At 53.4% G+C, this 27,321-nt stretch overlaps 2 protein-coding genes across 3 annotated transcripts in view; one reads left to right on the top strand and one right to left on the bottom strand.

Annotated features, from left to right (window-relative positions):
- The window catches only part of COL4A2 (collagen type IV alpha 2 chain), a 164,733-nt gene extending 148,296 nt beyond the window's left edge, over window positions 1-16,437 (bottom strand). The window contains exons 1-3 of one of the 2 annotated variants that reach the window (XM_021065909.1): window positions 16,416-16,437; window positions 15,181-15,268; window positions 15,019-15,073 (exon numbers count right to left, since the gene is read on the bottom strand). In XM_021065909.1, the coding sequence (XP_020921568.1) occupies window positions 15,019-15,073; window positions 15,181-15,224 (99 nt within the window). In that variant the 5' untranslated portion in view covers window positions 15,225-15,268; window positions 16,416-16,437. Of the gene's footprint in view, window positions 1-15,018; window positions 15,074-15,180; window positions 15,269-15,559; window positions 15,780-16,415 lie in introns of those variants that run through there. The other variant, XM_021065908.1, reaches the window with a different exon arrangement.
- COL4A1 (collagen type IV alpha 1 chain) overlaps window positions 15,913-27,321 on the top strand; it is a 139,078-nt gene continuing 127,669 nt past the window's right edge. Inside the window, 1 exon segment of the mRNA XM_021065910.1 lies at window positions 15,913-16,105. Coding sequence (XP_020921569.1) covers window positions 16,025-16,105 — 81 coding nt within the window. The 5' untranslated portion in view covers window positions 15,913-16,024.

Here is a 27,321-nt window from a genome sequence, read left to right as displayed (position 1 = left end):
TTGCTGTGGCATTTGAGATTGGCGGGACCTTTTAGGGTATAAGCCTGGATGGACATTCAGTTGATGGCAAGGAAGTGACTAGTCAAAGAGAAAACAGAATGACCAGGCCCTAGAGACATCGTCTAAGTCTTGCTACCCAAACTCCGGTCCCTGGACCAGCCGCAGCTCATCACCTGAGAGGGGGTTAGAAATGCAGAGTCCGGGCCCTGCCCAGCCCTGCCGAGTCCAAATCTGGGAAATCTCGTGCAGAGTCTGCCCAGCCCTGCTCTGGTCCAGCCCTTCCGACGGCAGCCAGGATCTCGGAGCAGGGCTCCATGTGCTTTCTCATGCTCCCAGGAGAGACGCCGCCTCCTGCGGACTCCTTGTCCGGGATCAGCATTTCCAGAGGGGAGTTACTTCGCAGCAAAGCCCTCTCCCCTCAGCAGCCCCACCTTCCCAGGCCCAGTTGGGAGGGGGTCAAGAGGCCAGGTTCAGTTACCACTCTGATAGAGAAGGGGCTCTGAAGGATGCCCACCCCCGTCCCATCTGACTGCCTGCTTTGGTCACTGGACTACTTTCCACATTCTTACCCCTGACACAATTTCCAGAAGCACAAAGGAGGCCACTGGCCAACCTCTGCCCTGAAGAAAAAGTCCAGCTCAGCTGCAGACCTCACTGGCCAAATGTGTGCCAGGAGACAGCTGGCACTCTCTCTTGCAGAGGAAGCATATTCTGCATGAGTTTGACTTTGTAGATAAGCCGACGTCTGTCTACCCCAGTAGTTTTTCTACAGCCGTTCAAATCGTGCGGAGCCAGCGAGAGAGGCGCTCGCATCATTGGCCGCAGGTGCATGTTTCTAAGGGATGTGCCTCTGGCACGGAGCAGGGTGATTCGTGCTGGGATTCTGAACACAAAGTCCCCCAAATGCTCCGTGTGAGGACACACGTCTTCCCTGTGTTCCTCCCTCCTGCTGGGGTCCGTCTGCGCTGGGAGCCAGATCCTGGCCACCAGCCTCTCCCCGCCCGGGGGACTGGGCGCCCATGATCATGACCTTGGAGCCAAAGGGGCACACATTCAGGTTCAGCAGCAAGAGCAAGCACTCTTTCTTTGGGGGTTTTCTCATGGTTCCTCTGCCTGCCCTCCCATCATGAGCACCATGGGGTGGCAAGAGCCACCTCGCTGACTTTCTGTCTGGAAGATGGACCCTCTGGCTGGCCCTGGGCTTTTCTGACCCCCTTTTATTAACCCTGGGTTTCCCAATTGCAGAGGAGTGAGCATTAAAGAGACAGGCAGCACCGCTAACTTGAAAGCGCAAAAAGCACCCAGCATGATGGGTACCGGGCGTCCTGGGGGCCCCTCACCCCAGCAAGTGATGTGGTCCTGGCGGGCAGCTGCCTCTCTGATGCCCTCGTCCTCCAGCCTCAAGTCACAGCCTCCCGACAGTCCCCACCCAGAGTGTGCACAAGAGAGGTTTCGTGAGCCTCAAGCCATCCTGTCTGCAGGATCCAAACTAGTGATGTGGCTACAGGTCCTCAAACCCTGAGATGGGGCCCCAGGCCCCCCACAGAATTCCAGGGGACTGGTCACAGGCTTTCCCTGGATCACTGCCTCTGTCTGTTCATTCCTCTCAGATGGATAGGTCAGCAGGGGAGGGGCTGGGACAGGACCAGATCTTGGGCTCGGCATTTCAGACCCGAATGTGGAAAGGGGGATGGAAATACCTCCCTTCCCCGAACCGGCCCCCTGGTCTGCTCCCTGCCATCGCAGCTGACCTTGAGGGGGCAGCTCCGGTGGCCTCTGATCAGGCTGAAGGTCTCCTTTGTGTAGAAACCTGAACCATCTCAGGCTCCCTCTTGAATGGCTAGACGACGTGCTTATTAGTGGAGATGCTCAAGCATCTCCACGCGGGTCCCTGTGCTGGAGGAGGACAAGGCCCTGAGCCCTCGGGGAGCCTGCAGTCCAGCGCCGAAAGGAGGGGAGTGGCGATCCCGGGACACTGGGAAGAGGGGTTGATCTGTGTCCACTTGGCCATCTCCAGAGTGTCCCCAGCCCACAGTGTCTGAGACCCCAGCACTGTGCGAAGAAGGGCCCCCGGGACCTACAATCCGTAAACCCATGGGCATGACCTCAGCCTTGGGGACATCGGATGGCCTGCCCACACCTCCTGGAAACAGCCCTCTCTCCACATTCCGAGTCACGGCTTCTCCTCCTGGCTCCCCACCTGCCTCCTTCCCCATCTAGAAGCTTCCATTCTCTACCTTCTTCCTCCAGGTCTGTGACCCTTCACCCATATCTCCTGCCCAGGCCTCACCTGTACACATCACACCTGCACATCCCGGCTTGTCCCAGAGGAACCAGTACACCCACAGGACCTGCTTTCTTAGGGAGTGGTCAACACTGGCCAGAAAGCAAGGCCACTGAGCCACGCAGAGGTGGAAGAGCAATGCCACAGGCCCAAGTACTCCTTCTAAAGCTGACACTAAGCACTGAAACCCACTAGCCAAGAAAATGAAACTGAGCTTTAAAACAAAAACTTAAGGAGTTCCCATCATGGCGCAGAGGAAACGAACTCGACTGGGAACCTTGAGGCTGCAGGTTCCATCCCTGGCCTCGCTCAGTGGGTTCAGGATCTGGCAGTGCTGTAGCTGTGGTGTTGGGCCGGCAGCAACAGCTCCGATTGAACCCCTAGCCTGGGAACCTCCATGTGCCTCGGGTGTGGCCCTAAAAAGACAAAAGACAAAAATAAATAAATAAATAAAATACAAAAGTACAGGGATATTATTCAGCCTCAAAAAGGAAGGAAATTCTGTCAGTCACAAAAAGACAAATCCTGTGTGAGTCTCCTTACACGAGGTCCCTAAAACAAGCAAACTGCAGAAACAGAGACTAGAGGTTACTGTTACCAGGGGTGGGGGAGGGGGAGTTAGTATTTAATGGGACAGCGCTTCATTTTTGGATGATGAAGAAAGCTGTGGAGGTGGATGGAGACTGTGCAACAATGAGAGTGTTCTTAATGCTACTGAAACTTAAAATGGCTGGGATGGTGCATGTTACGTCATGTGTACTTTATAGGTTAAAAAAATACACATATAAAAGAATCAACACAGCTTTGCACTAGATGCACAAGAGACCTGAGGTGACACCAATAAGATAATTTTCAAATGATTAGTGTACCAACACTGTGCAGTGTATGTGATGTGTGAATCATGTGTCAAGATCTTATTTTTTTAATTAGAGGAAATTTATCTAATTTTTAAGACATGGAATGCTTAGCAGGAATAAAGAGCTAAGGCAACTTTTTAACATGAGGAGTTAAGAAAAACCTCATGAAGCCTGCCTTTTTTCTATGTTTATCCTTAGAGACTCTAGTTAATTAAACCCAATGAGGAAGAAAAACCAACATGAAGGCAAAAATGTTAGCAGAATAAACAGCCTTGGTCTTTTGTCCTCACTCAAGAACTAGAAGGAGCAAGAATTTGTTAAAAGTATTGTAGAAAGGAGAAAGACAATTCTAAAAATGGATAAAAAACATGCACTTTTGTAAAACCCCTTTTAAATAAATATATTTTCTTTTGGGACACTGCTCCAGCTTTGCTCTCCCATTTTAATACAAAACAGAAGCCGATGGTCCGGGTTTGATTTTGTTCTGGGGAACCAGCCTTTCTAACCATTTGAAGTATCAGCATGATGCAAACATTTCTGGTTCTGGAACTTCTAGGCAGGAGTCAATGCTCTTCTCAACTGCTCTTACTTCTTAATTAAGAAATTCTTGGACTTTAAAAACAAAAAGTCCAAAGTGAGCATGACTAATCTTACTTCCTTCCCCCTATGGAGTAAAGTAAATCATTTATTTCTAGAACATGAAATTCCAATCAGGTGAGAAGCAGATAACAATCCGCTCCAGTTTAAAGGCAAAGAAAACATCGACCAATTACAGTGCAGGAGCTCAGACGCATCCACCAATCACGGCTCGGGGGCTTAGGGTCACCCACGAATCAAGGCCCTGGAGCTCATGCTCGACCTCCAATCACATCAGGAGCTCAGGCGCACCCGCCAATCACAGTGCAGGAGCTCCGGGACAGGAGGGTACGGGCCTCAGTGCCCCTGGTTCTGGGGCTGTGTTTGGCTGGTGGAAGGCCCGGGACTGAGACCCTGGTGAACACAGCAAATGCCCTCCTGGTCTTCAAGGGTGAAGTGGTCTCTATGCAGCTTTGAAATTCCCTTGCAATTACCCGAGGGTGTTCCGGGGCTGAGTCGCGCCCGTATTTTGGAGCATCTCCAACAGGGAAGCCAGGCTGACAAACACGATGCTTGGTCCCACCGCGGGGCAGCTCGCTCACCATTTCACAGAGACACCCCCCGCCCCCACCCCGGGGGATCCTCACCTCCTGCCAGGCCAAGGTCCACTGGCTTTAGGGGAAGCTAGAGGAAAATTCCGAACATAATAACAGATGTCAGATCCACTTTGAAACAGTTTTAGATCTAGAAGGGCACAGGGTCTCAGAGAAGACATTTGGGGACAGGGTGAAAAAAAGGCAATTAGAATCTGTAAAGACTATATATATATATATATATATATATATATATATATATATATATACAGTCTTTTTAGGGCTGCACCCTCTGCATATGGCAGTTGCTAGGCAAGGGGTCGAATGGGAGCTGTAGCTGCCAGCCTACACCACAGCCACAGCAACGCTGGATCCTAGTGAAGACTTCAACCTACACCACAGCTCACGGCAGCGCCAGATCTTTAACCCACGGAGCGAGGTCAGGGATCGAACCCACCTCCTAGTGGATACTAGTTGTGTTCCTTGCTGCTGAGCCACAACAGGGACTCCTGAGGGTCTATTTTAATCAAAAGCAGACCTGACAACCCTACACACTGTCCCTGTGACTGAGCTTCTCTGGTTCCTCAGGACTACATGCTCCTTTGAAACCCCAGGAAATCAGCTAAGGCTTTGCAAGAATGCTCTCTTCGTGCCTTGAAGGCCTGTTCTTGACGGTGGGAACCAGACGCATTACCAGCAAGAAACGTTGCCTAGCTGACCTCTCATTTGACCAGTCTTCATTTTAAACATGATGATTTTTTGACAAAATTGTCCCTTGTGTTTTAACTTCACAGCTTTTTAGAAATGCAATGAAAATGGATGCGTTTGCTTTTTTGCCGTTTCACAAAAGTCAAGACAGGCAGCTGAAAACTCACTGTACCCTGGGACTCCACAGGCTCTGTTTTTCCAGCCTCTGGCATCTTGATGCTGATAAGCAGACACAAAACCTGATGTCTACATGCACTGGCATAAGGTTTACAAATCATCGCAGACTGTTTGCTGTTAATATTCCTTGTTTTGCAACGGGAAGGGGAGGCTGGGCCATAAAAGCTGATGACTAAGACGAAGGAAATCCTGTCTGCGCTAAGATTGTCCTGGAGGGGCGGGGGCGGGGGTGGGGGAAGCAGCAAAACCTGGTGGGAGCTGGAAGGAGAGGAAGGTGGTGTTCAGAGAGGAAAAGAGAGTCTCCCAGGCCCATATTTAGCCCTTTCGCTGCAGCCCGGACTGCTGTTACAACGAGGACCATATGACCAAGTAAGGAAGAAAGAGAAGGGGGATTTTCCCCCGGAGTTCCCAGCTGGACTCTTCCCACTGGGGCTCGCTCACCTGGGCTCGCAGGAGGAAACGGTTGGGTGTGTGTCCTGTGCATCTTGCCTGTGGGACCACTGCCCGGACAGACTGAGCACTGCTGATGAGCCGTTAGGCGCCAGTGGGGGACCCCAGGCCCCTCAAGAAAAGAACTCGTCTGCTAAGCGTCTGCGGGGTGTGTTCTGCACCGTTGCCAGACCAAAGCCGCTAGAGGCTGCTTGCTTTGTTAAGTGATACTCCGGGTCTCAGAATTCTTTGAACAAAATGTTCTTTGTTTGTAAGTCTTTCCATTTGTTCTGGACATAATTTAGTTACACCTTGACCTAACTTTAATTAAAACTAAAACGCCTTCTCTGCTGGCATTTTTCAAACTTAAGAAAATACAAACAACCATCCCAAGGCTTTGGGAAGACAGCTGCATCCATCTCAGCATGTGACCCCATGACACTGGTGAGAGCGTCCCCAGCTCAGAACATGAGGCTCCGACGCCTGGGCACCCAGAGTCGCGAAGGCCAGAAGCTTCTTCCCCCTGGTTCCATCCCTCAGTCCCCCTGGCCACGTGTGCCCACACCGCATCCGCCTCTGCCCGCGTGCTCGCCTGGGCACAGACCCTCCTCTCCTCTGCCCCGAAGGTCACACACAAGGAACGCGTGCCACGTCAAACAGGGGCTCTTCTCTCCTCTAAAGGAGACCCCATCACAGACACCCCAGACGGCGCGTTTAACTTCAGAATTCCATCAGACAGCGGGACACGCCTGAGCCCCCGAGGTGCGCGTGCGCAGATCACTCCCTGCCGCCCAATCCCGGCCCGTCCTCCCCTGGAACCCAGACCCAAGCCCAGGAGAGGACTGTGGTACAAAACCTGGGGGTGAGAGCATTATTCCTGCCAGAACAGGACATGTCAGTTTGGCGAATGAGCTTCACACCAGTGATCCCACCATAGACCCCGGCGTTCCTGTTTTACATGCAAAGAAGAGGAGGTTCCAAAAGGCAGAGTGACTTTTCCTGGTCCTTGGACCCCAACCCGGAAGCTCCAAGTCTTTTTGACAGATGGTGCCCGTCTACCCCTGGGCACGAGGGAGCTCCGGTGAAAACTGTGAGAGCAGACAGCAAAGCAGTGGCACAGACCCTGATGTGGGGACGGGTCCAGCCCCACTGCTGTCCATGGGGATCCTGCACAGCTAGGATGATCTTAGGAAGGTCTCTTACTCCCCAGGGGGTTTCAGGAAATTCTCCACGTCGGACTAACAGTTTTCCAGCAGGCTCTCCTGCTCCAGGATGATGCTGTGTGTGTCTCGCACCTTTGTGTGGCTGTGGCACATTCATCTCCAAGGGCTGGGATTTGGAAAAGGACCTCAAGGAGGAGGGTTTGGGGACTCCACCCTACTGATCAGATCCTCCTGGTCCCTCCCCCCCCCCGGTCTTTGGGTCTTTGTTTCTCGGTGCTCACGAGCTACCAGTCACCCTCATGCGTAGGGCAGCCTCCCTGCAGGGGGGGCCCAGAGAGAACAGGGCTGCCCAATGCTTCGGAGACCCTCATTCTCCTCCTGCTTGGGGGGCCCTTGGAGGAAGGAGCCAGGGGCCTCTGAGGGCTGTGTGCCCATAGGTGTGCGCGCGCGCGCTCGTGCACGTGTTCTGTGTTCTTTACGTCATCCTCATCTCCATATCTACTCATCCATGTACATCTACCAATTTATCTATAACAATCATCTGTCTATAACTGTCTGTCTTTCCACCTCTATCATTTTCCTCCGCCAGTCATCTGCCTAGCATCTCCCTCTATATCCGTATGGAGATGGTATATACATGGATTGTAGGTATATTACAGATATAACATATACATATATTTACATGCAATATACACGTGCATGTTTCACAAAGCCCACCTTTTGCATATGTTGAGTATTCATAACACGGTATGGACAGAGATTTGGTACCGAACAGTGGTTACAGGCAGAAGTTTTGGAATCAGCCAGTCCTGGGCCTCGCTCCCAACTTTACTCCTTATTGACCTTAACAAGTGCCCTCACTCGTGGCCTCAGTCTCCACATCTGTAAAGTGGGATGATCACAGAATTGTGGGTGTTTAGCGGGTAATGTGTGTCCGTGGCTGGGATCAAAACGGTGTCCTGGCACCAAATTGCTGGGTTTCTCCTGTGGGAGATTTTAGCTGTTCCTGGGCTTCTAGGAGCACCTTTGGGGCCCCTCTTCCTAATGTTGATCCCAGGGGACCCCGTCCTTTTCCCCAGCCTGGAGCCAGCGTGTGGGGAGAGGGCAGGGGAGGCAGGAGGGCGGCGGGTCTGCTTCCTGACGTGCCTTAACGACACCGGTTTGCAATTACGCCCAGTCATTGCGAATCAGCCTCTCTTTTCTCTAATGGACAAACCCAGGCCTGGGAGGGACCCGGGGAGCACGTGTCTTTGATCACGGCCACAAGCAGAAGCCTTTCCTCTGCTCTCGTGGGGCCCAGGCCACTCCACAAAGACCGCCGCACGTCCAAAACCGCTCACCGAGCAGAAAAGCACCCGCTTATGTAACGCCTACCAGGTACCAGAAAATCAGTCCGTTTAATTCAACCACACAGAGTCCTCCGGATTCCCAAGCGGGGGAGCACTGCCGTGAGCCAAAGCAGCAAAATAGGAATTTGACGGGTGGGGCTGAAAAAATCCCTAGGAAAAAATGCAAACCTTTCACAGACAGGGCAGTGTCTCCTTTATCACCACGTACAGCCGGCTTTAGCCAGTGGGGGGGCAGCGTGTAATTGGGGAAAAAAAACCACACTGAGCAAAACTACATTTTAATCTAATCTTTCCTCATTGTTCTGTGAGTGTGTGCCTCATTCAAAGGACTTGTTTCAGGACTTCGAATTTGCCCCACCTCCACTCGGTGAGGGAAGGACACCGTACTGGCTGTACTGGCACAACTGTGCCAGACACTGGCCCTGGACCATCCGTGGTACCAGCGAAGGGATCCTGCGGGAAAGATGGCACGTGCCCTAAGCTTTGGGTTGTGGGGGCAGTGGTTCCCGTGGAGGTAATTACACGATAAAGACAAATGCCTGATGTCTACAGGAGCTACGAATGATGACTTGAAATCTGGGTCTCTAGCGGGCATTTTGAGAGGGCTCTTCCATCAGACCCCCAAGTGGGTCACTTCCATGGGGGTCAGAGGTTCCAGCTGGGCACAGGATTCTGTCTGACGTGCACTATGGGGACCCTGACAGGGAAGGGGCAGGGCGTCCTGGACATCACAAGGGCTTCAGGCTACTGCGAAGAGATGGACAGGGTGGGTAGGACGCTGCAGAACAGAACTGGCAAGGCCGCTCTGTCCCTGCAGGGCGGTGACAGGGGCAAAAGTGTGAGGTGACAACCACGGGCCACTGGCCATCCTTGTTCCTGGCCATTTCCCCCAGCTCATGACTGGGACAGAAGTTGTGGCCACACGGAGCTGGCTAACTCCGATTCCACGGGGGCCTGCAACAATGCCGGGGGCACGTGTGGAGGTGGGGCTCGGGGACCCTGGGGGTGCCAGGGTTACAGCTGCTGTCTCCTCCTTGCTGTCCACCAGTATCCTGGGGTGGGCCACACAGCATGGACAGACACTGGCCTGACAAATCAGTGAGGCCAGAGGTGTGAGCCAATCCTTCTGGAAAGGACACCATCCTGCAAACCTGCCGTGCCAGCTCGAGCTCAGGAAACAACTGTGCCACCGTTTCCCCTCCCCAGTCAGCAGGTGAAGAAGACGGAGGCCACTGTAGCCCCGGAGGTCCCCGGAGACGCCAAGCAGCGGAAACTCCACGAGGGCCCCCTTCCTGCATAAAGCAGGGACAAAGGCCCTTCCCGAGGCGGGGCCACTTCTGCTACATTTCCAAGGACACAGAAGTGCCTTGTGTTTGCTGGCTCGTCAGAGGAAAGCATGCGCCACACGCCGCCTCTCCGCCTGCTCTGCCCTCGCCCGTCTGCATCACGCGTGCCACCGGACTGGTGTGTGGCTTCCAGGAGTACGTTTTTATTTTGAAATAAATTATATTTGTAGAAAAGTGCCAAAGAGAGATTGGGGAGCCCCCACGCGACCCCTCGCCCGGACGTGACGATAGGACGTCAACAATTTACACGACCTCAGCACATTCTGAAAACTGGAAATGAGCAGGAGCACGTGAACTAAACCACAGACTCTACCAGCATTTTGCCAGTTTCTCCCCCAATGTCCTTTCTGTCTTCAGGATCCACTCTAGGATACCTCGTTGCACTTAGAGAAATGCTTTCTTTTCTTTTTAGGGCCACACTGGTGGCGTACAGAAGCTCCCAGGCTAGGGGTTGAATTGGAGCTGCAGCTGCTGGCCTATGTCACAGCCACAGCAACAAAGGATCCAAGCCGCATCTGAGACCTACACCACAGTGCATGGTAATGGCAACATTGGATCCTTAACCTCCCGAGCGAGGCCGGGGATGGAACCTGCATCCTCGGGGATCACCCGCTAAGCCTCAACGGGAACTGAGAGAAGTGCTTTCTTTACACAGAGCTTGTTGCCTCAAAGGCTGCCTGAGTGGGATGCCTCGGGCAGCAGAACACGCCTGAACAGAACACCCAGTGCGTGGCAGGGGCGGTGGGAGACCCCAGCCCCGGAGGCCAGCCCCGGTGCCCAGAGGCTTGGAATCTAGTGGGTAGGACAGAGCTGCTAGCATGGGCTTTGAAATCCACTCCGGGACCACACGATGGGGCTGGAGAAACCCACACAGTCTCCCTATGATCAGACACCGCCTTCTTCCACGGAGAATCAAAAAAAAAAAAAAAAAAAAAAAAAAAAGAGTCACAGACCCCCCAGGGAGGCCATTGAATTCCAGGTGAGTGAGTCATTCAGGCCTTCAAACGTCCCAGGAGAGTTTCATTAACAAAGGGCAGCCACCAGGGGAGAGGCAGGAGGGAGCCACCAGATAAGGTATCACTCACTGGGCTGCAGAAGCTTCCCATGCCCTGAAGATAGGAAGCCTCAGCTGAGTGAGTATTTTGAAGTCCTCTCCGGGCTGCCCGAGTGCTCACCTGGACCACTGAGGAAGAGGGGGGGCCAACTGGCCGCTGAGGTCCCAGCCAGGGGGGTGGTCCCTGTCCTCAGCTCTGACTCTCCCACTCACTGGGGTGGGGTGCACACACTGCCTGCAGCACCCCAGCACTGCCGCCAGCCTTCCCTCAACGTGTTGTGTGTCTGCTCTGGAATCACACAGGCAGCCAGGAACCATGCTGAGGTGGCTCTTGGTGGCCCCAAGGCTGCTGTGTAGCTCCTGGCCCCAAGGCCACCAGGTCCATGCCCAGCCCGGGTTCCCAACCTCACCCACCGCCTCCCACAGCGGCGTTGCCACCAACTGAAGCCATCAGACACAGCAGGAGGCTGATTGCAAGCTTCCTCGAATCCAAGGTTCTTAATCTGAAAATTCCTTCTCCCAGCCGAAGACATTCCCAAGCCACCTCTTCTCCCGGGCCTCTGCATGGCAACATCGTCACTGAAAAGGTTTATCTCCCTGCACGTTTGTTTCCCTGCCTTTTCTCTCGCATCCATTAGTGGAAGCCAGTCATCTCCCCCGCCCTCCTCAGGAAGAGAGACGATCTTTTGATTTGTATGATTTTAAGGAAAATCGTTGTTTTCTATTCTGGAACTTCTGACTTGAATCCCACTCCCAGCCCCCGCACCCCATCGTGCTAAATATACCCACTGGCAGTGGGAGAGCCGCGGTCCCTCTATCCCCCCTTCGTGCCTGCGACTGGTTCTAGGATGCTGTGCCAAATCCCTGACGGTGTTTACTGCGGCCACATCACACAAGCCGTGCAGGGAAAATTACTTTAAGAGCCTCCAGAAAGCTGGCGGTTTGCTTGTTTTTCCATTAACAGGAGAGGAACCTTGTGCTACTTCCCCTCTTCTTTGGGGTCCAGGTTTTGAACAATAGGACTAAAGTTCCAGGGAATTCTGGGAAAGACCTGTTCTGCACGAGTCTTAACTTAAGCATGGGAGGCATTCTGTCACTTATCCATAAGCTGACCGGAAGGCGAAGAGAAAGACTCGAGAATGTAGTCCTGCTTTTTCTTTTCTCTCCTTGGGAGCAGCATGCAGGGGCAGTAAATGCATTTTCCAGAGCCTGGAGGGGCCCTGGAAATCTGAGCTGGAGAGAGGGCGATCTGGAGCCCAGCATTTCCCGGGGCCTCACAGCACCTGTGCATCCGGCTCTCCTGGCGGCCCTGGGTACCTTGAGACTCGGAGGTCCCCCAAGCTGAGGTCAGGAGGTCAGCCCAGCCCAGGGCATATTTGATCTCGGGGAAGGTCTTTGTTCTCTGGAATTCTTGCCCCCCCCAATCACACGGCTGCTGGCTTAGACCTTCAAGGCTGCTGCCCCATCTCTGAGATAAAAAGCAGCGTGGCCCTGCAGTAGCTCAGTGCCCCAGGCAGCCTGCCTTCGGAGCCTGGGATGGTGGCCATTTAGGACAGGCTGGCTCACCTGTGCTCTCACCCTGGCACCGCCCTGGGCAGGGCAGCCTCGGGAAGGCAGCCTGACCGCAGAGGCAGCCCAGGGCACTTCTGCTTTTCCCGTGCTCCCACACGGACCCCAGACCACACTGCCCCGGGGCTCCTGCTCTTCAGCACCAAGCGGCAGAGGAGACCAGTGTGTGGGCTTTCTTCTGCTGGTCCCCATCCAGAGCTGGAGACTCGGCTGCTGGAACTTGGACGTGCCCTCCCTGCTGACTTACAGTCTGACCCTGGGAAGCCGAGCAGTGAGGAGGGGCCTGGGTTCAAATCTGCCGCTTACAAAGACAGAAACCCTGGGCAGCTTGTTTAAACCGTGCCTCTGATTTCTTCTCTGCTAAACGGGGGTAGTAAGAGTTAGCTAGTCAGCGAGGTGAGCGTTTTCCTGCGAGGGTTAGATGCTCGAAAGGCAGAGCAACTTGCACACAGCAAATGCCCATTACCGTTACTGGCTCTGCCTGCTGTCACCACTTTCAGCTACTTCTGCTACAAAGCTCTTTACGATACAACGCGTAGCCCTTTTTACAGCAACGACATGGGTGACAGTTATAAACACGGTATTCCAGGAGGCAGAATTTCTACACCATCAACCTACCCCAGGGAAGACTCCTTGGCGCAAAAGAGCAGAGACAGGTTTCTTGAGTGTGGCAGACAAACAGGGCAGAAGCTGAACTTGCCACCATTAGGAAAGCTTTTTTAATAAATATAGTTAAGGATGAAGGCATTATTTCACGGGTCACAGCTATTAAAGCCAGTGGTTGATGAGCAGTGGGACAGCCATCGCTAAGCATCATCAATTCCAAGCCTACCGAGTGACACATAGTGGCATGTCTCTAGTGACAGGGCTCAAAAGCACTTATCGGTTTCTATGTGTAGATGTGGAATCTAAAGCCAAAGGAAATGAAATAAACTGGCAAGTGACTCCAGTTGCTTCCAACCCAATCCTCTAAGTCACTGGCGCCCCAACTTTGCCATCAAGTGGGACTGCAGACTCCCAGGCGCCACCCCGGAAAGTCTGCTTAGAGATTTGAGAGGCAGACCGGAGGTCTGAATTTTTAACCAGCCTTTCCAGGTGAGCGTGGCAGCCCAAGGCCTGTACTCTGAGAGGTCCTGCTAAGCAACCAACGCTCTGGGTCCTAGCCTGGGCTCAGAGGGCAGAGGCTGAGGGGAGTCTGCAGCATCAAAGAGGCTCTGCAGGAAGGCGTGCAGGGGAGTGTTACATGTAACAAGCGCGGAAGCCTGGCTCAGGGTTTACGAGACCTGGGCAGAGCTGCAGGTGGTACCCAGGTCTTCTGACAGGAGGCCCTTTCCTTCCACTTTAGGGTCAGTCCCAGGTAAGATTCCCAGGACTCAGCATCCTCAGGTCGTTAAACAGGAATATTTAAAGTGGTTCCAGGGGACGAAGGGGTGTGGTAGAGTGAGCCCAACCAATGCCCACTCTCAACAGGACTCAGTGCTTTCCTTTGCAGGGACCTCATGTGTGTGTGTGTGTGTGTGTGTGTGTGTGTGTGTGTGTGTGTGTGTGTGTGTGTGTTTTGCCCTGACTCCCGGCCCGGGGCCAAGTCCTGTATGTCATGTGTGCATAAGGACCCAGAAGGGACAGTGGCCTATCTAGGCTCTGATTGTCTTAAATCAGGATGTGGGGAAAGGCAGGAGAGATGGACAAACCGGAGCTTTAAGAAAACTTTGGCCTGGAACACTCTGGTCAAAGTCTCTGGACTCCTGACTCCCAGTCTGGGCCCAGAACTGGAGCAAAAGGTGGCAGAAAAGTCAGGCTAAAGGTTCTTTCCAAGTTGGGACAGCTTTTCCAGCTCACCGCCTTGTTTGTGGTTTGTGAGGACAGAACAATGTGAAAATAACAGAACTCAAATAAACCACAAGCCCAGCTCCCCATGTACCTGTGTGTACGTTACCCAGAGTGGGGAGGGGAGGGGAGGGGAGGGGAGGAGACTGCCAGGAGAGCCGGAGCCACCCAGTTCCACCGGACAGAGGAGGAGACGGGTCCAGCACGCCTGGTAACGCCCTCCGATGTCCAGTCCCAGTTTAAATATTGCGAGTCTTCCACTGAAGGGACCCAGCCCACCTGGGACAGGCCAGTTGTGCCACATGACACTCCGCCAAAGTGGCTCCTACTGCTTAAACACAACCCACAAAACCCGTTGTACAATCACCACATAGAGACAATGCTGGCAGAGTCACCTTGAATGGCAGGGCTAGGACCGGGGACACTTGGTCAGTGGTGTCCCCAGTGGGAGACTTAGAAGCCCCACCCTGGCTCTTCCAGGCCCAGATCGCATCTGGGGAGAAACTCTTGTTTTTGGCCATTGTTTCCTCCCAGCATCGGGAGGAGTACAAAGCCCTCCTGTCCTCCTGGCCCCGCCCTCCCCCCAAGCCCCTCAACCAAAAGAACCAAAAACTCTGCCAGGGGCAGGACCTAGACGCCGGCTTCCTATGCCACACAAACCGTTCTGGCCCTAGGCCTGGAGCCTCAGGGCCACGTGTCTGACTCTCTCGTCTTCCCTCACTTCTACCACCGGCCTTTGCTCAAACGAGGGAACAGGATGCCCGGGGCCGTGTTTCTAATTATTCCTTCTCCAGGAAGAGCCCACGCCTGTAACGCACAGCACCCAAGGGAGGGCAAACCGCCGTTCTTTGAGGGAAGCGCGTTTTCGCAGAGCCTGGGCTGGGGAGGGCCTGCCCAGGACACGCGGATGCGCGGGTGCGCGCACACCACACACACACACACACACACACACACACACGCACACACACACGCGTGCGCGCGCGTGTAAGCAGGCGCAAGCTGCTTGCCTTCTGGCAAGGCCACTCGGTGTCCCAAACACTTTCTCTGGCGTGCGAATCATAGCCCGGAACCGGTGCCAAGACTTACCGCCAGGACGCTCTGCGCCAGGAGCCCCACCATCACGGTCCCCAGCAGCAGCCACCTGGATGGGAGGGGGAGGAGAAGCGCCGTGAGCGTGCGGCCCCGGCTTGGCCATTCCTCGAAGGACACGCGCGTGGGGCCCACGGGGACGGGCAGAAAGCCGCTTACCGTCGCAGGGCAGGGCCCGACGCCGCCCGCGGGTCTCGGTCCATGCTCCCAGTCGGGCCCCTCTGGGCTCCGATCCGTCCCTCCTAGACTGCAAGACAAGACAAAGCGGGCTTAGCGGGGTCTGGGTCGGGGGCGTCGGGGGAGCATCCTCGCCGCCCGCCTCGGTCTGCGGGACTGCGGAGAGCGGGTGCGGCCCCGCCTCCCGCTGGGGTGACCGAGAGCCGCCCCGCGACGAGGCCGGCCCGAGGGGAGCCTGCGCACCAAGGCCCGGGTCGGGGCCGCTCCGCCGCGGCCGCTCCATCCCTCCCCCCTCCCTCCTCCGAGAGCCGGGCGCGCAGCCTCCGCCGCCCGCGGCGCCGCGTTCCGGGGCCGCTCTCACCTCGGCCGGGCTTCAGGGGCGGTCGCCCGCGCGCATCCGCTCTGCACAAGCGTCGCCGGCGGCCCCGCGGCGCGGCCGCCCTCCCGGGCTTTCGGGGCCGGCCTCGGGCCCGCGTGGCCGCCCTCGGAGCTCCGCTGGGTCGGCGAGCGCGAGCGGCGGCTCGGGCGGCGCTGGGTGCGGAGCGCGGAGCCCTGCGTCCCGGCGCGCGGAGGCCACAGTCCCCCGGCCGCGCGCTCCCGCCGCCTCTTACCCGCGCCGCAGGGTCCTCCCCTTTGAGGCGCCGCCCGCCTGGGCGGCCCAGGGGAGGGGCTGCCCCCAACAAATTGGGGAGCTCGCGGCGCCGCGCTCAGGTCTCCGCCGCGAGCCGCCGCGCCCCGCACGGTGCGCCGCGCTCGGGTCCCGGCCCTGCGAGAGTGAGCCGCCGCCGCGGTCCCCCGCCGTCCCCGCCGCCTCGGGCGCGCCACCATGGGGCCCCGGCTCGGCGTCTGGCTGCTGCTGCTGCCCGCCGCCCTCCTGCTCCACGAGAGCAGCCGGGCCGCCGCGAAGGTGAGTCCCCGCCGGCTGCGCTCCGGCGTCCCGCCCTGCGCCCCGGCGCCCCGCGCGGCCCCTTTGTCCCCGGCCGGGGCCGCCCTCCGGGCCCGGGGTCGCGCGTGGTACGGCCAGGCGCCGTCTCCCGGCCTGTCCCCTCCGGGGACCCCGGTGGGCTGGATCGCGCATCCTTTGGGAAGCCTCCTTTGTTGTGGGCTGGGTGGGGGCGAGTTAGGGGGACTGCTCGGGGCCAGGGAGCAGCGAGCAGAACTCGGTGCGCCCGGCGCGGGGCGAGAGTGCCCAGAGTGAGCGGGATTTGAATTCGCACCTCGGGGGCGCCTGGCCGCCGGGCGCCTTCACCTGGTCCGGGTGCCCGAGCGGGCCGGGGGCCGGAGAGGTGGACACGCGCGCCCCATGCCGTTCGCGGCCCCACACATGTGCCTGGGAGTCGCTTTGGGCGTGTTTCTCTGCTGCTTTGGAGACTCTGGTGGTTGATGCTGAACAGTTCTGGGCCGTTTGCCTGGAAACAGCTGTATCTTTGCTTTCCCACGACTTTGCTGTTGCTGAAGCACAGAAGCGGGGCTTTTCTGGAGGGCTGCTTTCAAGCGTTTCCATACTCCACTCGATGACTTGCATTCTGTATTAAAACAGTTATAATGACATTACATTTGAGTGTGAAACCAAAATGAAACTCCAGCTCATTGTTCTATGCACAAATTGTTTTCCTAGTTTTCATTTCCTCCGGGAGTTCGGTTTGCAAAAGTGAAGGCGTCCAGCTGGGGACGGTCCCTGATGTTGTTCTTCCTTTTTCCCTTCCCTTCAGACGGAAGAAGGACCTCAGCTGTTCCCTAGTGTCACAGCGCGGTAGACAAGCCCTGGAAAGGTGTGGCTTCGAAACACATTTTGCATTTCCTGCCGGAATATTTAAGAACGATTTTCCTCTTTCCACATTTCTCACTCTTTTACTGTTTCAAATCTGAATTTTGCTCTTAGGTGTCCCCCCCCCCCTTTCTTCAGGCAGAATATTTACAGACTCTACTTCACTGCATATCAACTATTAACTGTTCCTTTCCAGAATAAACTGGTGGAATGCATGCAAGTCTTGGAATTGAGCGTCTAGCTCTTGGCTGGCAGCCGGGTCACTGGGTATGGAAAAGACTGATGATGACACCAGCAGTTAACCTCAGATGGTTTCTCCCAGCCCAGAGTCTAGCCAGGCACCCTGGTTGGTTATTTAAACACCCTCTGGTCGTGATGACAAAATGCTTTCAAAAGAGAAGGCTCTAGAACACTTTATTTGGGTCTAGAAATCTGGACCAAGAGATTTAGCAAGGAGGCATGGCAAGGAAACGTGAGAAAGTTCTGTATTTGGAAATAGGAAGCTCTGTTCAGACTTAGATTTTCTGATGGATAATAGTAGCAAATCAAAGCTAATTCTAAGAGCTAGCTTTCAAATAGCCAGGACTTTAAAGAACGAGCCACTCTGAGAGTGAACAGCCACTCTGACTGTTGGGGTTGAGATGACTTTGCTTCTCTAGCATCATTCTCGGAAGCCCACTACATTCCCGTCCTGGCTCTGCTCCGTCCCTACACATCTCACCTAGTGTTTTAAGAGCTCTGGTGTGTGGAACCCTTTGATTCTCAGGGGACTGAACAGGTGCTATCATTTCACTATATTTCTCCTGGTTTATTTAGGGAGAGAAAATTTATTAGTAAGCCCAGGGCTTATGGTTGTACAAGAAAATCCATGTTGAAATAATATCTGGCTAACTTGAAAATTTGTCTCACTCTTCATGCCAATGACTTTTTTTGTTTTGCCTACCTCCTTCCAAAATCAGCTGTGAGGTACACCAGAAAGCTGAAATACTTTCCATATTGACCCAAGCAAAACATTGTTTAAAAATGCATTTTGAATCATAAGATGCTATAAATCAGTCAAATCCCAATTCAAAAGCCAAGACAAAGGATTCTTGGATTACCTGTGTTTTTGGGTATCTGATTCTCACTTTACCTGCATTTTACACCCAAACAGCACCTACTGTGTGCCAGGCACAAATTGCACGTATCATTATTGTTATTATTGTTCCCACGAAAGGCTGTTTGACTTTGTTTTTGACCATCTCTGCTATGGCTGTACCATTCATTTACCAGTGGGTGGATTTCCTAAGCCAGTGATTTTTTTTCCCACCCTCAGGTTCGGCCCATAGTGTTGAGCATCCCCTGTCCTGAGTTCCATAGTCACTGAGCTGAATGAGTTCTTCCTTCCTCCAAACTCCCCCCTCCGACGGGTCTGTAGAATACTTCTTGACAAATGATTTCTCCGGATCAGAAATGTGAACTTTCCCCAAAGCGTGGAGATGCCTGCTGGGGGTTAGGGTGTTGGCATCGCCAGACCATTAGTCACTATTCCGGGACTGAAGGACCTAGAAGGCAAGCGAGGTGAGATTTAATTCCTGTGAGTGTGGACCACATTCTGCAGAAAGTGCAATTTAGGGGAGAAGGCGGATTTTTGACTTAGTCCCCATGACAGCAGCATGAACCGAGTATCTCAGGAATGAGCTTGATGAAGATGTAATCAAATCTTCATGCTCTTGACGCCTGGAACTAGATCAGGAGAAGGGAAGCGCCTCTAATACCAGCCAGAAGAGTGTGCAGAAGCTATGTGTGTGTGTAAGAGTGCACACTTACGGAGTGATCCGTGTGTATGTTAATGGTGTAGTCAGAACAAGCGTGGATCTGAAATTCTGTGCCGCTTTTGCTAAGCAGACGATGCCGGAGGACTCGGTAACCCCGACCCTCAGTTTCCCTGGCAGATCTGCGCCTGCTTTCTGGGATCCCGCCGCCTTTGCTTCCGCACATGCGCCCTGAACACTTCTTCATGCCACGCCCTCCTCCCCCGCTACCCCCGCAGCAGTGGGTGGTACCCACCCTCCTCCCCGGCAGGGCTGCAGCCTCCTGGGAAATACTGAGAAAGAAGCAGGCCGATGCAACGCCAGCTGGTAGACGCTTTGGCCAGGGTGAACCATACGCCAGGCATCGTATCTTCAAATTCATTGCCGTGTGCATCATACTCAGAAAGCTGGGTAATTCTTCCTCTGCCCTTTCACGAATCGAGCTGTCTTTGCATTTAAAGATGACCATAAGGTTCCTTCCTTTGAGATACTGAGGTGCCACAGCTTCCCTTACCAACGATGGGAGTGAAAGCGGAGCTCGAACTTTCCTCTGGGAGGGGCGCAGGCTTGGAGAGCGGCGAGAAGGCCCCCCAGCTCAACCAGGGGGCTCGCAGGTAGACTGGGGTGTTTGCAAAATGGCAGCATGGGAGACTGGGTCCTGCCTTTAGGAGCTGACCCGGAACCCCCCCTCACTTGGGCAAGGACGGGAGGGAATTCTGGATTATTCATTAACAAGGCTGTTTTCAGAGTTCTTGGAACTGGTGAAGATGGCTGTCACTTCACAAGTTCGGTTACCCAGTGAAAGGCTGGGGAAGTTTTTGCAGACAGAGTGAACCCACAGGTGACTCTGGGAGACACATCCCTTCAGAAAGAGGGAGGGCATCAACCAGTGAATAATTTACAACACTTGTTTGGATGAATTACGCGATGTTTGCACTAACAGTTGCTCCAGAACCTGGAAAAGGGTTAGTTAGCCTCATTGAAATGTTTCTTAAGCAGATTTGGTGTTTTGAGTTCCCCGGCTCCGGTAAGCAAGAGCAACAATAGGCCTAAAATAATATCATTAGAGCATTGTTCTTCCTGCTATTATTAAACAACCACTAAAAAATGTCAACTGCAGAACAATAGGAAAGACATATTCCTCCCATTCTTGTGCACACAATGGAAGGGGATGTAAACCGGAGCAGGTTTCACTGTCAGGTTCCGTGCAGCCCTCGAAGAATTACTCTGGGGCTACAGTGTCCAGCCGGGTGCCCCGGGAACTGGTGCCCTCCTGCGTTTCCCTCGCGTGGTCCTAGACCTAGACTTCAGGCGGTCCTCGGGGTCTTTCTGTTGCTCTGCTTCTCCGTTCTTCCTTTTGCAGACCCCTTGGGTGGGTGTGCCCTGGGGGTGGGCTTCAGCCGGCCTCTCTTTCTCTGCTCTCCTGCTCTCAGGATTTGTCATTATTCCATGAAGGTGACTCCAAACCTTTTCCTCGGACCCCTGTTTGGTTGCCTCACGTCCTCATGGAACCACTCCCCCTGGCTGTCCTGCTTTGATGGCCAACTCAGAGCATGTGCAGAACCGAGCAGAACCGAGCTCGCCGTCGGAACCGAGAACCACTGCCCCCCCCCCCCCCGCCATTTTGGGCACTGATGCCCCAGTGTTTCCTGATGCTTGGTCCAAGAGACCGTGGCTTCACCTGAAGGTCCCCCTCCCCCTTTGATGCCGTGTCACTCCCTTTCCTCCGCCCCCCTGCTTCTCGGGGTCCCCTCTGCCTTCTCTTCCCACGGCTACAACCCCATTCTGGGTCTGCTCACCTCCTGCCTGGATTGTCTCAGATTCCTGCTGGCTCCTGTCCCTCCTTTCGGCCTTGTCTCCCCCCGCCCCAGCCCTCTCCTCTGTCCGGAGCCTGTCTTCAGGACCTCAAGACACCTCTGCCCAGCCCCTGGCCATGGCCGTCTACTGTCTGACCAGAGGTCCCCTTCTTTTCAGCTGGGTGGTTTTTGTCTGTTTGTGTTTAAGAAAGACTTTGTCTTTTAGAGCAGTTTTGGGTTCAAAGAGAAAGCGGGAGGAGGTACAGAGGTTTCCCATATGAACCCCATGTCCTCATGTGCACAGCGCCCCATTACCCACAGCTCCCCCCTTGAGTGGTACCTCTGCCCGGCTCAAGGTCATCCCCCAAGGTCCCCAGTTTACCATGGGCATCACTCTTAGTGCTGTGTACTCTGCGCGTTTGGACAGATGTGTCACAGCAGGTGGGCATCAGTATCGAATCATACTGAGAAAAAAGTGCTTTGCATCCCGCCTGTTCATCTCTTTCTCTCCCCAAAGCCTGGAAACAATCGATCTTTTACTGTCTCCGCAGCTTCGCCTTTTCACACAGTTGGAATCACACATCATGTAGACCTTTCAGATGGGCCTCTTTCACCTACTCATATGCATTTAACGTTCCTCCATGCCTTTTTGTGGCTAAACAGTGCATGCTTTTTTATTATTATTACTCAGTGAATTTATTACGTTTGTAGTGGTACAGTGATAACAGCGCGTTGCTTCTTCGCCTTGAATCCTAGTCCCTGTCTGAGTGGACCACGGTTTATCTACCCACTCACCTCCTGAAAGACATTTGGCTGCTCCCAAGTTTTGGCAGTTTTGAATAAAGCGTCTCTAAACATCCGTGTGCAGGCTTTCATGGGGACATGAGTTTTTAACTCTTTTGGGGAAGAACCAATGTGCACATTGCTGGATTGTAGGGAAGAGTGGGTCTGGCTTTGTAAGCGAGCACCACGCTCGCCCCAGTGGCCGTGCCATTTTGAAGTCGTGCCCTTCTGAACTCGCCCCAGCAGTGGGTGCGCCTTCCTCTTGCTCCACGTCTTCCCCAGCCTTTGGTGACCTCAGTGCTCTGGATTTGGGCGACTCGCATAGGTGTGTGGTGGTATCTTGCTGTTGTTTGAAGTTGGCTTGGGGCTGCATACCCTTCACGATATGGACCCGCGGATTTATCTGGCCCCATTCTTCATCCTGCTCAGCGCGCAGTGGGGCCCTTGTCGCGAAGGACAATGAGTTCCGTGTCCCCAGGAGCGGCGTAATCTCTGTGAACCTTGGGCCCCTGACTCAGCAAGTGAGGACAGCAGAATATCTCCAAGGTGCTCGGTGAGGTTTTGCCCATGAAGCGAGGAAGCACTCAGACGACGTTCACTGTCAGCACTGCCATGTGGCCGGGAGGGCGCTGTCTTATGTAGGCTGGTGTGACACCCTTGGCCTTTTGAGATGCTGGAGGAAAGAGCTTCTTTTAAAAATCTGCCCCCCAATCTTGGGGGGCGCCTGATGCCTGGAGGGAAATCTTGAGTGACTCGTAGCTGGTTCCGAGTTCCCGCGGCCTTTCCCCCTGGACCCCCGGAGTGGCTCCGGGAGTGGCTGACCCCTGGGGTAGGTTCAGGGAAGACAAAGGAAAATAAGGCCAAAGGAAGGTGTTTCCTCTCAATTTGGAATTTGGAGGAGATCTTTCATCACAGACTAAACACGACTCGGAAATATACACAATGCTGAAGGCTTTGTGTAAATAGTTTATGCTGAGGTTTATAGCAATATCCCTGCGTTGCTAGGTTGGCTTTGGAATCGGCACACCATCAGGACATTTCATGTCATCTGGGTTTTAAAGCGTTCCTGATCGGTGGCGAAGGACAAGGCAAGTGCCAAGCCCCTGAATCAGACAGTGAGACACTGTCTCACCTGCGGATCTGTCGGTTCTCTTGCTGGCGAAGGGGAAGGAGCCCCCCGCCTCATCTTCCACGGCTCGTGGGCTCGGGCCTGGGCTCAGAGTTTCGGCATTCCTGGGGTTTCGTACCGGACACCTGTCCGCGTGCACTGCGGGCCTCTCTTTCTTACTCGGAGCACAGGGGACACACGGCTGTGCCCTGGAGGAGGCCAGCGTGGTGTCAGCTGCCCCGATCCCATTTCACCACACCTCCCCATGGCTGGACAAGCCCTCGGGAGAGTCGCTCTCACAGAGCTGGGCTCATGCAGTACATGTGGTCTGGCTCAGCAGAATAGGTGGAGACGGGGTTCCCGTATTGGGCATTTCACCAAAGTCATTAAAAAAATTTTTCATGGCTCTTTCTGCTTTAGAAAATGAGCGTATTCCTTTCGGGGGACCCAAACCCAGCCCTTTCTCCTCGTAGCCCGTTTTTCCAAAGCTGCTTGCACCACCTTTTTCCGCTGCCCCTCGCACCCCCTGGAGCTGAAGGAGGCTCAGAGAAGAGAGATGCCCAACAGCCCGTGTCTTCCCTTCAGAAAAAGAAACACTTTAGAAGGAGCTCAGTCAGTGCTGGTTTCCTGTTCCAGAATGTTACACACGGGCTCAGAGAAAACTGCTGTGGGGTTTAGCCTTCATTTCTATTCAAGAAACCGTGCTAGTATGTATCAGTGGCTACTACACCTCTAAAAATACTCTATTTTTAAAAGTAAGCATGCTATTTTGTAGTAGGAAAAAGGAATCATGATGAATTCCAAAACCCACTTAGCCTTTCCTGCCACTGATGACTTTTCTTGAGCACAGGAGCGTCTCTTTCCATCTCTCCCAAGAGCACCAGCTTTACAGGGTCATTTTTATTTTATTTTATTTATTTATTTTATTTTATTTTATTTTATTTTATTTTATTTTATTTATTTTCGGTCTTTTTGTCTTTTTTCAGGGCCTCACTCACGGCATATGGAGGTTCCCAGGCTAGGGGTTGAATCGGAGCTGTAGCCGCCGGCCTACGCCACAGCCACAGCAACACCAGATCCGAGCCACATCTGTGACCTACACCACAGCTCAGGGCAATGCTGGATCCTTAACCCACTGAGCGAGGCCAGGGATCGAACCCGAGTCCTCATGGAAGCTAGTCGGGTTCACTAACCACTGAGCCAAGACGGGAACTCCTACAGTGTCATTTTTAAAGAGGAGCAACCTCCTTTTCCTAATTACCTTTAATTTTCAGGTTGCTGTTTAGCATTTTTTAAAGAAAAAAATTAAAATTTGATGTCACGGAGTTATTACTGAGTTGTGTGAAACTTAGTCCCACATTAGAGCTTCAGTAAAGGTGATATTACTATTATTATCTTCATGATTCCTGATAATGTGCAAGGTTTTATTAGGCAGAAAATGCCAAATTATTGTGGTTTGGTCCCTTTTTTTTTGCAGTATTCATTTGGAAAATACTTAATTTCACTTTGTGTCTTAAGTGGAAGTCATTGCGTACTGTTGAGGGTTCAGCTGAATTCCAAGGACTCTGAAGGTCGCCAGGCAAAAGAAAAGCCTGTTTCTCTAAGAAGCTTGCGTTAGAGGGGCAGATGTACACACAACTCCTGGAAGGACAGTTGCGGTGTTTCAAACACACCCAACTGTGTTGGAAGGGAACTGAGCGACACCCCCAACGGGTGACAGGCACTGCCCTGAGGCACGTGGATGGATGCTGGTTTGAATCCCAGCTGTGCCTCTTAACAGCTATGTGGACACGCACACGCTCCCTCCGTCTCTGCCCTCATTCTGTCATCTGTAAAATGGGTATAGTGGTAGTGCCTTGCTCATGGGACAGGCACGGGGCTTAAACGAGCCAATGTTTGGACAGCGTTTATACAGTGCTGGTTGCATGCTTGTCAGAGGAACAAATTCCGAGGACACATAGCAAAGGAATTATATCATCAGAGCATCTGGGGCTGGAAAAGACACAGGAGGCCCCCACGCCAGGAGGTCCGCACTGGAGGTCACGGCAGAATGCCCCTGGAGGGCTGGGTGGGACAGAGACGCCCAGCCTCACCCCAGGAGTCTCTGATTAGGGGTGGGGGTGCACCTGAGACTTGCATGTCCAACAGGTGGTGCTGGGGTCTGGGGACCACAGCCCTTGTCCCTTCTCTTCACTTTACAGGGGCAGCTGTGACGGATGTGAGTTATAACGTGCTATTCTGGGACAGCGGTTTGCACTCAGTTAGAAGCTGAAGCTCTGCATTTAAAATGACTCTCCCAGTTCTGATTTTCTCTTTCTCCTTGGTGGTTTGTGTCGCTGGCAGTTCCAGTTCCAGCCCCGAGGTGCCACCTGGGCGTGAGGAGTGGGAAGGTCCTGACGCGTGGAGGGTCAGGACGCTGGCGAGTTAATTTGGAGGGGGTGTGGCTGCTGGGAAGTGGGGACAGCTGGACCCCAGAGAAGACCCTTGTCCCCTGTGGTGCTCCTTCCCCCCTCAGGACTCGGGGCAAGGGTTTTCTCATGATTATTCACTGAGTTTCTCCATCGTCGTGGCTCCATCCTCACCTTTGCATCGGCTGCCGATGGGCTCAGTGTTTGCTTAGAGTCTGGATGAGCTGGAACCCACTCAGGGTTTGTGAAGTGGGACCCTAGGGTGTGACTTCACCTTTTGGCAGAGCCCACCCTCGGCCACCTCCTCCCAGCCTGAGTATCTTGGGCCCCTGAACGAAGAATTTCCGTCTTGTAACTTATTATGGCCAGATCCGTTTCCTGGAGATTCCAGACCCCTTGGGGTTAGTGGTTCAAGAGAGCTCCCAATTTTTGTTCAGGAAACGGCCTGTGGAATTAAGATGAACTTGCCAAAGCAGGAAGATGGGTTAGTGATGGGAAAAAATACTGCAAAATGTGTGGTTCAGCCCCTGGGTTGATGAATTTTGGATAAGTACGAAGCCCTGGTCGCTGAAAAGCTGGGGGGTGACGCGCTCTTTATCCCGTGGGCGGAGCAGGAATCTTCTGGATTCATCGCTCGTTCACGCCTTATCTTTAACAGACATTCATGTGTGCGAACATTCCGCTAACAGCAGATGCTTCCTATCAGTTTGTTAGAGCAGCCCTGAGCAAATAGCTATCAGACGCCCTAGTAATAATTAAAATGTGTTTTCCTCAATACTTGAAAATGATAAAATTGTATTTCTTTATTCTGGAGTTATTCAGGCCTTTAAAACTAGAAAATTTCTCTCATTAATCACTTTTTATTATTTCTTGTTGACCTTAGATAGTTTCTCTTCTTTCATGGAGGCTCTCGTCCATTAATATGTTATGGAGATATGCGTATTTTTCTCTAGACTAGATAATTCATTTAAAACATGCATAACTTTGGGCATTGTTTTAGGCAAGAAGCCAGATGTGTAACCAAAGTCCCATTTTTTTCCCCCCACATCAGTGCAAATAAAACAAGCAAGGCTAAGAAGTCACTTAAGCACATAGCACAAATTAATGGGTTCTTAGCTCATTATCTTGCCTTTGGAATCCAAAATAAGCTGAAATTATTCAGTAAGTGTGTGTTGAGCACTCACTCTGGATCAGAAACTATGCAAGCAGTTAAAATTGTTCTTAGGCTTTGTATTCTGATAGGTGCCTAAGGAAAAGTAAGAGCCATTTTAATACTGGTGTCATAGCGGGTGCACTAAAAAATGGAAACTTTCCCTGTTCTCTTCTTGCCCTCAAGGCTTGCACTGAAGTCCTAAAATTTTAGAAAGAATGTTATGGAGTCGCACACTCTGGAGCCAGACCTTATGGATCTGAATTCTTGCTTTATCAGCAACTGGCTTTTTGACCTTGCGCGACCCAGGAAGCCTCTCTGTGCCTTAGTTTTCTCATCTGCATGATGGGGTAATAATACTAATTTTTTTATAGGATTGTGAAGACCGTACACACGGGAACATAGGTAAATCCCTGTGCCCGCTGCTTCCTGAGTCCACGAAATGTTCGCTGGTAGCGCTGATTTCCTTATTCGTTATGGATCTTCCTCTAACTGAAACTACAGACTGCAAGAGCTCTTTCTTTTACCTCCGCTTCACGCCCGCAGACGGGATAAGCTTCTTGGATAATTTATAACTGTTAGGGTTCTAAGGGTAGCCATACGCAAATAATTAACTATGCCTTTATTGCCTCATTTTTAAGGGTATGGTTCTGTCCTTAAGGTATTCCCGGATGGAAAACTGGGCTCTGAAGCCTGACAGCAAGAAAACTCACAAGGGCGAACTGAAGCCAGCGGCTCTGCCATGATTTCATGCAGGATGTGGCAGCCTTGCCAGTTTCAGCCCCCGTGAGATATTCTGACAGTGGGTATCTTACAGCCACTGGGACGGGGCCTGTCTTGCACTGATTTCTTCCTCTGAGCGGCTGATGTGGAAGGAGCAGCGGTCAGGAGGACTCAGGCAGGCGCGGAACAGCCTTCGAGGCCTTTTTCGCTGACCCCGGTGACATGGGAAAGGCGTTTCTTGCTCAGCCCACGGGGACCAGGGGAGGCTCCCAGGGCCCTGCTTCTTCAGCTTTCCAAAGGCATGTGCTTCTGGGAGTCTGATCACTGGTGCCGGTTATTTTCCACCTGCGGGTCCCCTGGACGGATCAGACTCAAGGCGACAGGCTCACCTCTGAGTGCTTGGTTGGTCACTCCTGATCCGTCCCTCTGGAGTCAGCCAGCCCCGGACCGGAGCGCTGATGTGGGCCGGGTCCTGGGGACCCCCTCCAGGGCCGGAAAGCGCACGTGTCGTGAGACCTAGTCTCTGCTGGAGGGGCCGCGTCTCTGGCTGCCTTGGACCAATGTTTTCCAGGATAGGAAACATCTAAGCAGCGT

This window comes from Sus scrofa, chromosome 11, assembly GCF_000003025.6.
Source record: "Sus scrofa isolate TJ Tabasco breed Duroc chromosome 11, Sscrofa11.1, whole genome shotgun sequence".
Classification (NCBI taxonomy): domain Eukaryota; kingdom Metazoa; phylum Chordata; class Mammalia; order Artiodactyla; family Suidae; genus Sus; species Sus scrofa.
This window is presented reverse-complemented; position numbering and strand designations above follow the sequence as displayed.